The 15972-nt window shown below is 42.5% G+C and overlaps 1 protein-coding gene across 2 annotated transcripts in view; it reads left to right on the forward strand.

Annotated features, from left to right (window-relative positions):
* GRIN3A (glutamate ionotropic receptor NMDA type subunit 3A) overlaps positions 1–15972 on the forward strand; it is a 155111-nt gene that overhangs the window by 112765 nt on the left and 26374 nt on the right. For both annotated transcript variants that reach the window (XM_046023663.1, XM_046023664.1), the window contains exon 6: positions 3216–3367. In XM_046023663.1, the coding sequence (XP_045879619.1) occupies positions 3216–3367 (152 nt within the window). The remainder of the gene's footprint in view (positions 1–3215; positions 3368–15972) is intronic.

The following is a 15972-nucleotide window of genomic DNA, read 5'->3' on the forward strand; positions in this document are numbered from 1 at the left end:
ATAATATATATTTTGTCTGCTGGAAATAAACCATCAGTTTAGATGATTGTGGTTTTTTACTGCATTGCCCGGTTTGGGGAGATTACATTCAATATGATTGTAGTGATGGAGCCTGTGTTGAAGGGGAGGAGATAGGCCAAGTATTCCCTTCTCTTAGTGACATGTTATTCTGGACACCGTGGAAAGAACATTGGCTTTAGACTCAAACAGACCTACTTTCAGGTGCTAGCTTTGTCAACTACGAGCTGTGTGACCTTGGGCAGTTTACTTATTCCTAAAGTATTACATATTATGCATAAGTTCTTATAGCGGTTAGACCCATGTGGTATATTATCTGGTACACAGTAGAACTCAGTACGTTCTAGTTATTAAATTCCAGCGTGATTTAACTCAACTATAGACCACAGTATAGTATACAGTCTTAGTCTAGTGCATGATCTACAAAATGGGGTAAGGTACATATAAAGTTTATTATAGTGTATAGTATATAGTAATCTCTTAATACATATCAGAAATTGGAAAATTATTGCCCCAGGGGAAGAAATATGGTAATATTCAGCTAGCCTGGTATAGTTGTCCTGACAAGCAACCCACTTCCACCAGATAGTTCCAAGTCCTCCCACTCTGTTATATATGCCCCAGTTCTCTGTTGTGGCATTTATCTCACTTGTAATAAAATAATCATTACGTGGTGCAATAATAATAATGGCAGGGACTGCATCTGCCTTGCTCATTACTAAATCCTGATCAGTTAACACAGTGCCTAGTTACTCAGTAATTGTTGAATGAGTGAATGATGAATGCATGAGTCAGTAAGTCATTGAATATTATTATACACATGACTAGCGTTGTGCCTGTCATGTAAATAAGTCCTGAAAGAATGAACTTGCAACTGAGGTGTAAATAGCATTCATTATAATAAAAGTTCCTAAAGAAAACTGGTTACTTCGTTATGGTTAGTTGCCCATTATAAAAAATGTCATTTAATGATAACATCAGCAGAAGAACAGGCTGCCTATGTAAAGTCTTTTATTGTTGGTCTTGCTTTTCAAGCCCAAACTACTAGGCACAAAGTAGGCAGTCAAATAGCCCTTTGGATGGAAAATTCCAATCATACTCTTGACATTGTCATCACTTCCCTGACTGGCCATTGTTAGGGAACAAACAAAATTATCAGGGGGAAAAAACTGTACAGCTCTTTAAAACTCAAAAACATTTTCTGCCTTATTTATTTCTTCTCTTTTATTGCTTATAAACACATCTCAAGCCTCATTTTTTTTTCAAAAAAAGGATTTGTGTATACACAATTAAAAAAACAAAAACTAATGTCCTTGGAAATAAATTGCAAGATAGAAATAATTTTAGCAAGTATTTGTTTTCATGAAGTATCTTTGAATTCATGACAGCCTTTTAGTCTTTATCAGTGAAAAAAAGAATGAGCTATACTTTTAATTTATCTTCCTCAATCATCCTGAGGGTAAAATATCTTTTTTTGACTATGCTGTCCAATAGCTAAAGACAAAGTGTAGTTAATTAGCTCTTTCACATGGCTCATCAAAGAGCTTACTAGTGAATTAACAGTTTGGAAAGGAAGTAAAACCACACAGAGCAAGGATACACAGTCCAAGCTGATTATTAAAAAACTCTGACAACACATTACATCCACCTTCGTGCTACTCCTTCATCCTTTCCCTTTCCTCTCTTGCCTTAAATAACCACTGTCCTGGGTGTTGGGTTTGTTAGTTCCTTGATTTTCTTCTAGCTGTACTTTTGCCACATACATATGAATTCCTAAAAATACACTATTTCATTTTGAATGTGTTTGCATTTATGCAATGGATTCATGCTGCAATCTTCTGGGGCTGATCTTTTTTACTCAGTATGGATTGGAGTCATCCATATTATCCCATGTAGTTCTACTTCATATGTTTCACACTGTATACAATATACCAATGATGTAATATTCCACAATTTATTTACCCATTCTCTTGTCAAAGAACATTTGGGTTGTTTCCAAATTTTTACTATTATGAACAGTGCCTCTAAGAACATTCTGATACATCTCTCCTGGTGTGGTTGTAGTGGAGCTCTTTAGAAATGTACTTAAAATTACTGGTCTTAGAGCATATAGATGTTCAACTATACAAAATAATAGCAAACTATCTTAGGCACCTGGGTGGCTCAGATGGTTAAGCGTCTGCCTTCGGCTCAGGTCATGATCCCAGGGTCCTGGGATTGAGCCCACATCCAGCTCCTTGCTCAGCAGGGAGCCTGCTTCTCCCTCTCCTTCTACCTGCTCTTCCCCCTGCTTGTGCTCTCTCTCTCTCCCAATCTCACTCTCTGTCAAATAAAGAAATAAAATCTTAAGAAAAAATAGCAAACTATTTTCCACAATGGTTATATAAATTTGTATTTGCAGAAGCAACATATGTGATCTATGGACCTACATCTTCTCCAACACTTGGGTTTTGTGGTTTTTTTAAGATTTTATTTCTTTATTTGACAGAGAGAGATCCCAAGCAGACAGAGAGGCAGGCAGAAAGAGAAGGGGAAGCAGGCTCCCCACCAAGCAGAGAGCCCAACATGGGGCTCAGTCCCAGGACCCTGAGATCACAACCCCAGCTGAAGGCAGAGGCTTAACCCATTGAACCACCCAGTCGCCCCCCCAACACTTGGTTTTACCTGACTCTTTTTGGGGGGTGGGGGGAATAAGTTTTTGTGGATGTTTAAATTCTCATGTTATATTGAGGCATGGTCTCATTATTAAAAATTGAAAAAGTAAAAGAGGGTCCTGCATGACCAATGAGGAGAGAATGTCATAAACCCGAGATTATAATTAATCCAATTTTGTGTGTTTAAGGTTCAGAGGAGGGGTTTTAGGAGGCGAATAGAAAATCCTAGTCCTGGTAAAGGCCTCAAAGGTATCTTCTCAAAATTAGCTTGAAGGAAAGGGCAGAAGGCCTTGGAATATAATGTGCTCCTGGAACACGGTGCACAGCCCATTCCTCTCCTTTCCAAATTCATCTCTTCTACTCAGAAAGGCAGCAGATGCGTAATAATCACACCTTGGATCTCTCTGTGACCTTTGAAGGAAAGATGATAAAAGCTCACCCTGCCCTTGGTACCAGAGCTGATGGCAATATCACACAAGTGTGCTGGCACCTTTTCAGATCCTCTCAGGGGAAAAGCTGACCTGAGATTGTATTTTCTTCTAGGGTATGGCATTGGTCTCCCTCCCAACTCTCCACTGACCTCCAATATATCTGAGCTGATCAGTCAGTACAAGTCCCATGGGTTTATGGATGTGTTGCATGACAAGTGGTACAAGGTGGTTCCCTGTGGAAAGAGAAGCTTTGCTGTCACGGAGGTAAGGAAAAAGTGCTGATCATGTTGATGCTTTGTGTAGCTTTACCTTGAAGAATATGAAGAAATGCTGTTACACATGTCCTTTGGTCAATAATCCAGGCTTTTACATCTCATAGAATTCACCATGATATATGCAGAAGGTCACTTGAAGAGTGCCCATTCTGGTAGGAATTTGCAGTAAGACAGGTTTGTCTTGTATTCAAACATGATGTACTTTGATGAGTAAATATCTGAATTTCCACTTCTTTTCTATATGCTATATCCGCAAGTGCAGAAGAAACGCTGGTCAAATTACAGCAATAGTATCTATATCTGAGATTGTCATTAACAGTGCTTGGTTTAACTGTTAATTGCTGGACATGATGTGGACTTCAGAATATCCTTCAAGATCTGATCAAAGCTAATTTCCCAGTGGTCCAACTATGAATCCTTTATGGGTTTAGAAAAGTAGACACACCTTAATGGGTAATTCTTAGATTAGTGAATCATAGATTTTTTAAACTGGAAACAACCAATACTTTTCTTTTACAGATGAGAAACTAATACCTGGAGATCCTAAGTGATTTTCCCAAGGCACACAAATAGAATCTCCATCTTTCTGTTGCAGTGCTCTGCCTTTTCAATGTAATTAGAAAAAAACCATCAAAGGAGATAATTAAGATAAGAGACTAAAAGATATAACAAGAACCATAGGTTCGGGTATTCAAAAGAGAAGCCAAATAAACCAGTACAGGGTCTGCCAGACATTTAAAACAAACAAACAAACAAACAACAACAACAACAACAAAACCCAGCAGCACTACAGCCAGCAATAATAATGGCTTCAAATAGCCTCTATTTTGGCAAATTTGTATTTCTACACAGACTTCTGAGCTCTAGAACCATATGTCTACCTTCCCATTTGACATCCCCACTTGAATATCCTACAGGCATCTCACAATTTAACTTGTCAAAAACTGAACCTTTGATCTTCTCTCCTAAATCTGCTTTTCCTCCTGTGCTTCACGTCTCGGGTAATCACGCCTCTGTCCATTCAGTTACTCATTCCAGAAACTGCCGAGGATCCTTCATGCCTCCCACATCTCACCTCCTGCAGCATCTATCAACAAGCCATATTTTTTCCTTCTATAAAATATGTCTCAAGTAAGCCCGTTTATCGCCATCTTCACTGTCACCACTCTAGTCCAAGTCCTCATCCCTCACCTGGACCACGGCATAAGTCTCCTAACTGTTCTCTGTTTTCCTGCCTGCCTTTCTCTGATTTGTTTTCCATGTGGCAGATCACTGTTTTGCTTAGAAGTCTGTGTTGGGCTGCCATGTTAATTAGGGAACAATCTGAAATGCAAAACTTGCATTTCAACAAGCCCTGTGGGACTTGATCCTGCCTATATCTTCAGCCTCATCTCATGCCATTTTCTTCCTGGCTCATTACAGCCCCACTACCTTGGTCATTTAATTATTTTTTCAAAGATTGATTGATTGATTGATTTAAGAGAGAGAGAGAAAAAGCATGTGTGCACGAGTTGGGGGAAGAGCAGAGGGCAAGAATCTCAAGCAAACTCCTCACTGAGCCTGGAGCCTGATGTGGGGCTCCATCTCATGACCCTGAGATCACGACCTGAGCCAAAACCAAAAGCCAGATGCTCAACCATCTGAGCTACCCAGGAACCCCCACAGGGGTCATTTTAGATAGAGATATGCCAGTGGCTTCCCTGTCTTAGCATCTTGGCACATGCTATTACATCCATCTTCCCAAATACACTTACCCCTGACATTTACCAGCTAATACATCTCATTATAAACTCCCAGCTGAAATCTCACTTCTCCAGAGCCTGCCCATAATCCCTGTTCCAATCTGAATCATATCTTCCTTTTTAACCTTATATTATATCTCATTGAGAAGACAGTCATAGAGCAAAGATTTAAAGGAAGCAAAGAGGAAAATGGGGAATTAGGGAAGTGGCCTGTTCTGTTTCTTACCATGTGACAAAAGCTGTATTAGGGAAATTAATTCATTGGTTCATACCACGACCCTATTGGGCAGGCATTTTTATCTTTCTTTGGAGAGGTTTGCAAGGCTTTTTCTAAAAGAAGTAAAATTGGTCTTATACTGGTCAGCTGAATTAAGTCAACCAAGAATGCAAACGAATCAATTGCTTCACTTGTACAAAGCAACAATCACTTGGTGTTTTCTATCATTTGCTGTGACTGTGACCATGGTTAACTCATGCCAAAATCTCCAAGTGATTCAAAGTTGACAGCAAGACATTAGACAAAAGGAGCCTCCCAGTCATGTCCCCAAAGCCAGCTATATGGAATGATTTGCACCTCCTTGATCACACTCATCTGTCTAGGCTGTTGCCATTTCAGAGGACCATCAGACGGGTATCAGCAGGAGGGACCAACCAACTCCACTGGACAAGCCTCTGAGGGTGCGGGGCTCTTCAGACTCAGAACCGAACTCCACTGGGCACATAGAGGGAAATGTCCTTTTGGAGACTAACGTTAATCTATTTATTCAAGTATGAAAAGAGCTACTACAAAGCATGATAAATATGAAGCCATACATTTCTAGACTTGTATCCTGAAGCTACCACTTAACCACTGAATGACTTAACTGCTATTAGGTTTGAGTTTCCTCATCCATGAATGAATATGATAAAACCTGTCTTGCTATTTTGTCTGAGAAGAGGAGATCACTTATGGAAAGACCTAGTAAGAAAACTGACACAGTAAGTAGTAAATAATGGACATGTTCCTAGCTCCTCTCCCTCCATCAGGAGAATTTCCTGAGGTTCACAGATATCTTCAGGTGTCTTCCTGCAGCTCTTTTTAGAAGTGAGGAAACAAAAAAAAAAAAAAAAGAAGAAGAAGGAAGGGAACCTTCCCCAAAGACATGCAGTGAATTTCCTCATATGTCATTGGGCCAAAAGGGTGTCATCTTCCCTGCATGATCCAATCAGTGTGAGGGGAATGAGATCGTCATGATGGATTAAACCAGTCATGACTCATCCCCTTGGACTAAAGATGGGCCAGCTTCCCTTGAAATGCATGATCACATAGCAAAGACCTAAACAAAAGCAGGATTCCCTTAGGAAGAAGGAGATGGGAGAATGGATGCTGAATAAACAATCACATACCTCTTCTGCACTCACTCTATCCTTGGAAAAAATTGCGTCCTCTCATCCCACCGTCTTCCATTCATCTATACAATAAGGTATTTGGATTTCATCATCTGCAAGAGCCCTCCCAGCTTTAATCCAGTCATGATGGTTTCCGTATATATTATCCTGATATAAGAATATTGATACTCTTTACAATGTAACACCATGGGTGAAAATGGGCTTTGGAGACAGTTCTGGATTTGAACCCTTTCAGCTCTGTGATGGCCATGTTACTTGGCCATTCGCAAGTTGGGGGACTTCATAGGATTGGGGTAAAAATTAAGTCATGTATTGCTTGTAAAATATTGAGCTTGTTATGCCTAAATATGCTAACCACAGGGTCACTTACACTGTTAAGGATTTTGAGGTTTCACCATAAATGTTCCAGGACTTTGTTGACTTATCAGTAATTTCAAACAAAGCCAAACTAAGTGTGGACAAATAAGATAAATTTTGAGTAACAAATAATCAGCAGAAGCCAAATTCAGGGGAGGGAGATTGGGGGAAATTCTGGATGTAGTGAGCTGGAAGCAGCTGCATAAGAGACTGACGTCAGGATCAAGTTACGGTTGTTAAGACAAGCCTGGGCGCACAGATCAGCTGAGTTGGAAGGGGGAGACAGGTAGGAGTTAAGAGATTGGAAGAGAGGGGTGCCTGGGTGGCTCAGTGGGTTAAAGCCTCTGCCTCCGGCTCAGGTCAAGATCCCAGGGTCCTGGGATCGCATCGGGCTCTCTGCTCACCAGGGAGCCTGCTTCCTCTTCTCTCTCTCTCTGCCTGCCTCTCTGCCTACTCGTGATCTCTGGCTGCCAAATAAATAAAATCTTTAAAAAAGAGGGAGAGAATGAGAGAGAGAGTGGAAGAGATGCATATTCTTAATTAGAACCTCGGAGACTGAAATGAAAGAAGAGGCTGTTTGTGTGTGGTGGTAAGAGAGCCACTCTCCAGCCTCAGGGAATGTTCCGAACACACATGGAGCTCTTCTTTCTGAGGAATGGTGCTCTACACCATGGCAGCTTCTGATCTAGCCATAACTGCTCTGCGATGAGGCTCACCTGTGCATTTACACAGCAGTGCATATCCGTGTGCACCGGCTGGCACGTTTGTCTTGTACAACTGAAGAGAGAATTTCAGGGTGTCACCCTCACAAAACCCACAGGTAGAATGTGATTAAATGAAGCCGATCTTCAGCTGAGCTAGGTCACCTCTGTGAAGGCCGTCTGCCTGCTGGATTTCCCTTGGCTCCGATCCCTTGGTCCACCTGCTTTTTTTCTTAAGAGGTTTCCCAGAAAAGTTCAGAAAAAAGACGCATACCTGTTAGTACCTTGCATGCCATCCCTTTTGCCTCCCGTGCCATCCATTGCTGGGCTCTGGTAGTGTCTAGAGGCAAGGGTTGGCTCTGAAATCAAGATAAGCCACAGTCAGAGGAAGCCTCCTCTACCGTCAGCTTGCCTTGGGCATGTCACTGACTCACCTCAGTCTCAGCTTCATCTCTTACATGGCTTCTTGTGAGGAGTAAATAAAATAGTAATGAACATGTCCCACCTCCTTCACCCGCCCAGGGGGAGGGGGTGCAAGGCACAGTACAGCAGAAGCAGGTGTGTCCTGGAAGCACCTCTCTCAACAGGGGCTCTTGAGGAAGACATTCTTCTGTTTATTTCTGACCCAACATCCCATTTTCCAAGTCCAGTCCAGTCTGTATATGCTGCACAGAGGAATTGAACACCCTTCCCCTCTGAAAAAATATCGTAGTTTGGCTAATGAGTAATCTGGTCACCTAGTAATAGGATATGGAAGATGCTTTTTCTTCCTGTTTCTGGTAATTGGGCATTAATACTTTGTCCCCTGTGAAAACCTTGATCTGTTCACCTCCCATCCCTTGGCAACCCCAGAGCTGTCTAGCTACAGTCTGTCTGGAGGATAAATTCATTTTTTTGAATTCCAGGGCTTTATCCCATCCCCAGAGTCACTTAGAAAATTGCAGGTCCAGGTCTACTGACCAGACTCTGGCAGTTTGCAGAGAGGAATTTTAAATTGACCTTAGATATTTCTTCGTGGTCCTCCTAACACAACTCTGCCTGTGCCCACGGCAGACCCATTGTCACTTAGTTCCACTGGGGAAAACGTATGGCTCACTTGACGTTCCTCCATTTTCTTCTGACTCAGCAAAAAATGTCTTTTTTTTTTTTTTAAATAAAGTCACTGAGTGAATTTAGAGTTCCAGTGAATTTAGAGTCTCACTGTTTTGTGAAATCTGTCATTTGCAAACCAGGAAAAGGAAGGTGGCAGATCACAGTTTAGCAAACTCCCGAAATTCTTCAAGAAATTGTTAAGATCTGTGATGATATTTTTTTTTTGAAAGCTACTTTTAAATAATAATGGATCAAATAAATAATTGGTTGACCCTTTTAATCACCTGGAAATAGTAAAGAAGGAAGAAGAAATAGTCTTGGCAGAGAATGGATAGCACACAAGAGTCCGGGAAATTTCCAAGAAACCATTTGCAAAGGTATGGTTTAAGGAAACCAACAGAAAGAGTACATTCTCCCAGGGCAAGTGAAGTGGAGGAGGCATTACTACATCTAGACTCAAAGGGAAAACGGGAGAGAGCCATCCTAGAACCTGAGGGAGGGGTAGCAGAGGGCTTTCTAATGGGATCTGTGTCCTTTGACGAGGAACATAGCCAATCCACAGTGACCCTGCTGGGAGATGGCCAGTAAATACCTGACCTCAGCCAGCTCCTTGAACCCCTTCATCTCCCACCACCGCCTTAGGTCAAGGGAACCTGTCAGTGTGGTCCATAGAGGACCTCCACAGGGCACAAAGCTAGCTGGAGAAGGGTGGAGAGTGGGTCTGGAAAGGCAAAAGAACAGGACAGACCCTCATGGAAGATGAAGATGTGGACGGGACAGCTAGAGGAAAGTGCCCGCAGCCTGACCATCTGAGAATGTGCAGCTTCTGCTCCCAAACCCAGGTCCAGCCTGCAGGGAGATAGCTCATGCCTTGCCTTGGTCAGAAAGAGGAGAGAAATACAACCACTGGAACAGTGCTGGTCTTGGGAACCAGGCTGCCCTGGCTCTACCATGACCATGAGGAGGCAGCTTTATGTCCTTGGAAAAGTTACGTAACCTCTATCAACTTCATTGGAATCCGTATCTTGCTGTATTGTTCAAGGTTTTCTGCCTCTAAATCCAAGGGTCTCCTTGTTGAGTGCCAAGGGAAACAAATACATACTAAGCAGGAGGTTGAACATTGCCATGAAAGGAATTCCATCTCGAATTCACAGACCTTGATTACAAGGTGTAAGGAAAAGGAGAAGTAAATTTCGGGACAGTCTAAAAGTAAATCAAGGTACTTTTAGGTGTTTTTTAATATCAAGGAAAGTGCACAATAGGAAACTTTGCACCATTCCATCTCTGAGCTCATCCTCAACTTGACCTTCACTTCATCCCTGAAATTACTCCATCTATGGCCTCCCCAGTCCTGAATTTCATCTAAAAAGGAATGGGACCACTGGACAGGGATAAAGTGAGATGTCTGCTGAGCTCATTATTAGTTTGTTTCTTAAAGCTGAAGTTAAATGGTTTGTTTTCAAGAACAGTGTAGAGGTGCAAATGTAAAAACCAGTTTCAAAATATCTACATCACAAAAGTACATCAAAACATCACCAACGTAAACTACTTAACCTCTCTGAATTTCCTCTCCTAGATGGAGAGAACAATATTTATTTGATGCTCTGGCTTGGTGTAAGGAACAGAGTAATGAACATAAAAGTGCCTGACATCTACAAACGCAGGTGCTGAATGAATGGGAGTTGTCATATTTGTCTTGACTCAGCCGTGAACCAACTGAGTGACCTTCAGCACATCACTAAAGTTCTCTTCAAGCTTGTTTTGTCACCATAAGATTGAGCTGTGTAGCATGGCCAGGTTAGAGAAGGCTGTAGTTCCCAGGCTGATATGATAGGTTTAGAGGGATCCTGACCTAAATGATATGGTTCCTGGGCCACAGAGAAGGACAGTGAACTGGCTGGCCTCCAGTCTGGCTCTCCCATCTCTGACCACTGCCCCAGACCTCCAAATGTGCGTCCCATATGAAACTTCCTAATCTTTGTTCACTGAGAAAACAGTTTTCTCGAAGTAAATCCATTCTTCCCTCCATTACTTTTTTGTTGGGGAGAGGAAGAAAGCGTTAGTCAACTCTACATTGAAAGCCAAATAGATCACACAAGTCTCATCGAGAAGCTTCTATGCCGGTCAGTTTTCTTTCCAGTTTGTCTTTAAAAACCCAAAGGAATGGCATAGGGGTGAGGGAGGGGTGAGTTTTAATGCAGTCTTTTCTGCTCTTGACAACTGGGTCACATCTCAACACCCTCCTGCCCCTCTCATCCCTACCCCTTCCTTTTTCAATTTAAAATGTCACTGCTATTCAACCTGATGAAAGTCATGGCGAGGCAAGGAAAGTTAATGACCGCAGATTGCTTTAAATTGAAAACCCGCGTATGTCGGGAGCCACCTTGACAGCTGACTGCTTCTCTTGGAATAGCCTGAGTAATTAAGTTTAATATTTAAGCCAAGCATAAGGTCAGATGGATCCTATCCAGGTAGTACTTTCTGGAAACCTGAAGAAGCACAAACCCTTACATGTGTCCTTTTATGATGTGGAGTGGAATTGCAAAGAAAGGGAGGCCAGTCCCCAAAAGGCCTCACCTTCTTGTTCTGCTACTAGAACAGATTCATTCATTCTTCCATCCATGCGTCCATCTATCAGCAGACATGTGTTGAACGCCTGTGTGCTGGCCCTGCACCAGGGCAGAGACGAGTACAGAACTCAGAAGCAGGGAGACAGACTTGTGAACAAACCCCGACACCATGCCATCATGGGGTAGCAGCAGAAGATGCAAGGCAGAGCAGTGACACAGGCAAGCCTGTGAATGACCCACGGGAGAGCAAGAGTGAGTCAGAGAAGGCTTCCTAGAGAAGGTGTCCCCGTCGGGGGAAGAACCCTCTAGTCAGAGCATGAGCAGGACACTGAGGCATGGACTTATAAGCAATGCAGTTTGGCCCCACCCTCCAGAGACACTGCACCCAGTGATGCTGGATGAACAGGCCCCTATTAGTGGGCCCCTCCTCAGGGATGCTGGCATCGTAGATGGCCACCTTCCCTTGTGTTCTGCCTTACAGTTCCCCTATGACCGCCAAAAGAGCGGGGACATCTTTTTAAATCTTCATATGGAAGGCAGTCTGAGATAATTGAAGAAGTTTCAATTTCAAATTAGATATACTGAGGTTTGACACCCCGCTCCATCTTGTGTGTCTATATAAGCCACTTTTTTTTTAAGATTTTATTTATTTGACAGAAAGAGAGACAGTGAGAGAGGAAACACAAGCAGGATGAGTGGGAGAGGGAGAAGCAGGCTTCCCGCTGAGCAGGGAGCCCAATGCGGGGCTCGATCCCAGGACCCTGGGATCATGACCTGAGCAGAAGGCGGACGCCCATCAACTGAGCCACCCAGGAGCCCCAAATCATGCAACTTCTGAAACATCAGATCCTTACCCCCAAACCGGGGGTGATAATAGAATCTTCCTGTAAGTAGTAAAATATATTTAATGAGCTATTTTAGGAAGAATATTTAGCTTAATAAATGTTCCCTCCTCTTTTCTGAATATAGAGTTATGTGTGCAGAAGAAAAAATATTATAAATAAGAAGCACATGTAGGGGGGCGCCTGGGTGGCTCAGTGGATTAAGAAGCACATGTAGGGAATTACGGTTGTTACACCCTTCCTTTTGGACCCATCTCCAAAAGAGCAGGAGCATCTTACAATTATAAGCATCTAACAATTCCAACGTAAAGATTCTTTTATGTGTTACTTAGATATGTTATAAAACTGGAGACTTTTTTACTGGAGGACTTGCGAAATACATGATTCTGGAATTTTCTACCTTGCAAAGTGCTGTATTAGCCAGCTATTATGATTATCATCTGATTCCTTACTTCCAACTTAGCTTCTAGGTTTGAGTGGGGAAACATGGTTTATGCAGACCGTGGGATGCACTTAAATCAGATTTTTTAAGCATTTTCTTTAAATGTGATCAGTGAAAAAAAAATAAATAAAAATAAATGTGATCAGTGGTATTTCAAAGTCAGGCTCCTGGGTGGGCCGGCTGGAGCACTACAATTCTACCATGTTGCTGTCCTCTCTGTGGCATCATCACAAAGGTGGGGCTGTTGCTCTGTTGCTCTCTGCTTACAATGGATGACAGAAGTTGAAATTTTCCAGCAGTGCCCTCTTCACCCTTGCGAATGACCAAGTAAACAGAGCGCATGGAGTAAGGGTCTCTTCCTTTGTATACCAGAGATGTTTGGGCATAAATTATGCTCAAGACCGAATACTGTTAATAGTTTTTGCTTTTTACTCGGGTTACATTCAGTATACTCATGAATATTTATGAATATAGTTATTTACTGTGCAACTAAAAGGTGTGAACAGTGCTCAGACTGATTAAGACTATTGTGAGAGACAGTCTTTTTTCCACTTTTTGAGTTTTCCATACACTGAAATCTATAGGGGAATCACGGGAAACAGGACTCCTCCCTAATTATTTCCTGTGCTATTTAAGTAGTTGCTTCCAGGCTTTCAAGATTGTGGCTTGGAAATGTGTGATGATTGCCATCTAGTGGCTGTGATGTGAAGTGTCACAAACTATCAGAAAAGCCTTTTTTGCTCCTCAGAAGCATCATTAACGCAGTCTAAGAAGGTGAGAAATTGCCCTCACATTCCCTGTATCATAACTCTGAAGACACTTTCTCGTGACACAGCTGTGGGAGTTGGTGGAATTTCAAGACATGTTAAATGAGAAGGCAGCATCATGGAGGAGCCCAGGGACCTGTAAAGGGTTCCCCTCTCCTCACACATTATAGGTGGCTTCCTGCCAAATCCGAGCACAGGGCTGGTCAGCCAGAGAAGCTAGTGCAGTGACATGTGGAGCCTCATCTCTGCCCTCTCCCTCTATCCTTCTGTCAAGTAAGACAGGAGGTAATTCCAGTAATTCCAACCCAGGCCTGGTTGGAATGGGATGAATTGTGTCCCCCAAAAAGACATGTTGAGGTTCTAATGAACTAACCCCCTGGTACCTCAGAACAAGGCCTGCTTTGAAAATAGGGTCACTGCAGACATGATCATTAAGTTGAGGCTGTGGTCACACTGCATAAGGGTGGGTCCCTAATCCAACATGCCCAGGGTCCTTGTAAGAGGACAGATACAGGGAGAACGCCATGACCATGTGGCAGAGATTGGATTGATGCAGTTGCACCCAAGGGATGCCAAAGACCGCCAGCAAACCATCAGATGCTCAGAATAACGAGGAAAGACTCCTCTACAGGTTTCAAAGGGAACATGGCCTTGCTGACGTCTGGAGTTCAGACTTCTAGTCTCCAGAACTGGGAGACAATGGACTTCTGTTTAAGCCCCTAGTTTGTGGTTCTTTGCTATGACAGCTAGGCAGACCTGGCCTCTCACCTCCAGTGCCTCTCTCAGCATACCGCACGCCCTCATTTTCCAGACAAGCATGTGTGGTCATCCTCGGTGGCTAGCTGCTCTCCCAGCTGCCAGTCTCTCCCCTGTTCAATTCACCCTTCACAATGCCAGAGTCATCTTTCTAGACTAGAATCCTGATTTAGTCATTTTTGTGTGCTTTCGGTCACCCTTTCTCTGTTGTATAGAAACCAGATGTCTTGGGGCGCCTGGGTGGCTCAGTGGGTTAAAGCCTCTGCTTTTGGCTCAGGTCATGATCCCAGGGTCCTGGGATCGAGCCCCACATCCGGCTCTCTGCTCAGCAGGGAGCCTGCTTCCCTCCTCTCTCTCTCTGCCTGCCTTTCTGTCTGCTTGTGAGCGCTCTCTGTCAAATAAATAAATAAAATCTTAAAAAAAAAGAAAGAAAGAAACCAGATGTCTTGGCCAAGCATTCAAAAGTTCCATTGATCTGGTTCCTTCCATTTCACTTTGGTATTCTATTCAGTACTTCAGCCACACTGCAGCAGATGCTGCCATCCCCACCTGCTCCCTTTCCCACTTCTGTGGTTATAGTACCTGTTCCCTTTGTCTTTGTCAGGATCAAACCGTACTTCTTGCAAAGTCTTCCTCCATTTGTTCCCAGCAAGAATTCTAAGAATTTCCCAACCACTTCTCAGTTCTCTGAATTCTTACAGCTCTTAGCCTTTACATTTCTGATGACATCTTTCCTTTTCCATCTTGTGTTATAACTAATCACAACTTTCTACTGTCTCAAGTCACTCAGTGACTTTCTGAGTAGGGACCATCCCTAAATGCCCTCAGTGCTCTACATGTTGAAGAAACAGGATTGAATAAATGATGCCCTGTAAGGAATGATTAAGTGTTGCCGTTTCTTCAGTGTCTAGGGAATGGTCAGACATTTCTTCACTTCATCTAATACCACACTCTCCTGAAACCTCCCTGTTCTGGCCACAGTGGCCTTTTATCAAGTTCTCCGACTTGATATGCTCCTCCTGCCCCAGTACCTTTGCACATGTAGTTCCTTCTTCCTGGAACACTCATCCCTGCCCAGAACATCAGTTAATTTCTTCTTCTCCTTGATATTTCCACTCAGTCATCACTTTCCCAGTTAAGGTTTAGTTTATCTTACTGACTGGATCAAATTCTCATTGTATGAACTCCCCTGGCATGACAGATTCCTCCTGTGTTACCTCTAACCTGCAGCACTCACCACAGGTACCCCTTTAACATTTCTGGGCATGGTAATTTGATTAATGTCCATCTTCCCTGCAAAACCATAGACATCTGGCAATGTACCTGCTTTAATCACCACAGTATGCCTCTCATATAGTAGATGTTCAATAAATATTTGTGAAGAAAAGAAATGAATAGTTGAGTATATCTGCATGTATATATATCTAAATCATCTACTGAATTTTCCAGGCAAGCCTAAAGTAGGCAGTAATTATAATATCTATCATTTTTGTACCTCCTATGGCTAAGCATTGAGCCTAATTCTTTAAGGTGTGCTATCTCATTTAATCCTGAAAAGGATGCTATGAGTTAGCAATTGTCCCAGTTTACAGATGGTCAGTGATTCAAATACATAATTCTGCCCAAGATCACAGAGTTGTTAAATAGCAAAATGATGATTGAAAACCGGGGCTCATATTAAACACCATGTCAGAATTACGAAAGAAAATCAAACATATTATTCTTGATCCTTTTGAATACACATGAGAAATGTGAAAGACTGACCAAACAGCGCTACATCCTTCCATACTGTTTATTAGAGTGTAGATTTCTCAATAGCAAAACTGTATATTTCTCAAGGGACTACATCTTGTTCACCACAGAAGACCCATCAGCTGGCAGAGGGCCTGGCACACAGTAGGTTTTCAATATATATTTGTTAAATGGATTTAAACTT

This window comes from Meles meles, chromosome 11, assembly GCF_922984935.1.
Source record: "Meles meles chromosome 11, mMelMel3.1 paternal haplotype, whole genome shotgun sequence".
Classification (NCBI taxonomy): Eukaryota; Metazoa; Chordata; class Mammalia; order Carnivora; family Mustelidae; genus Meles; species Meles meles.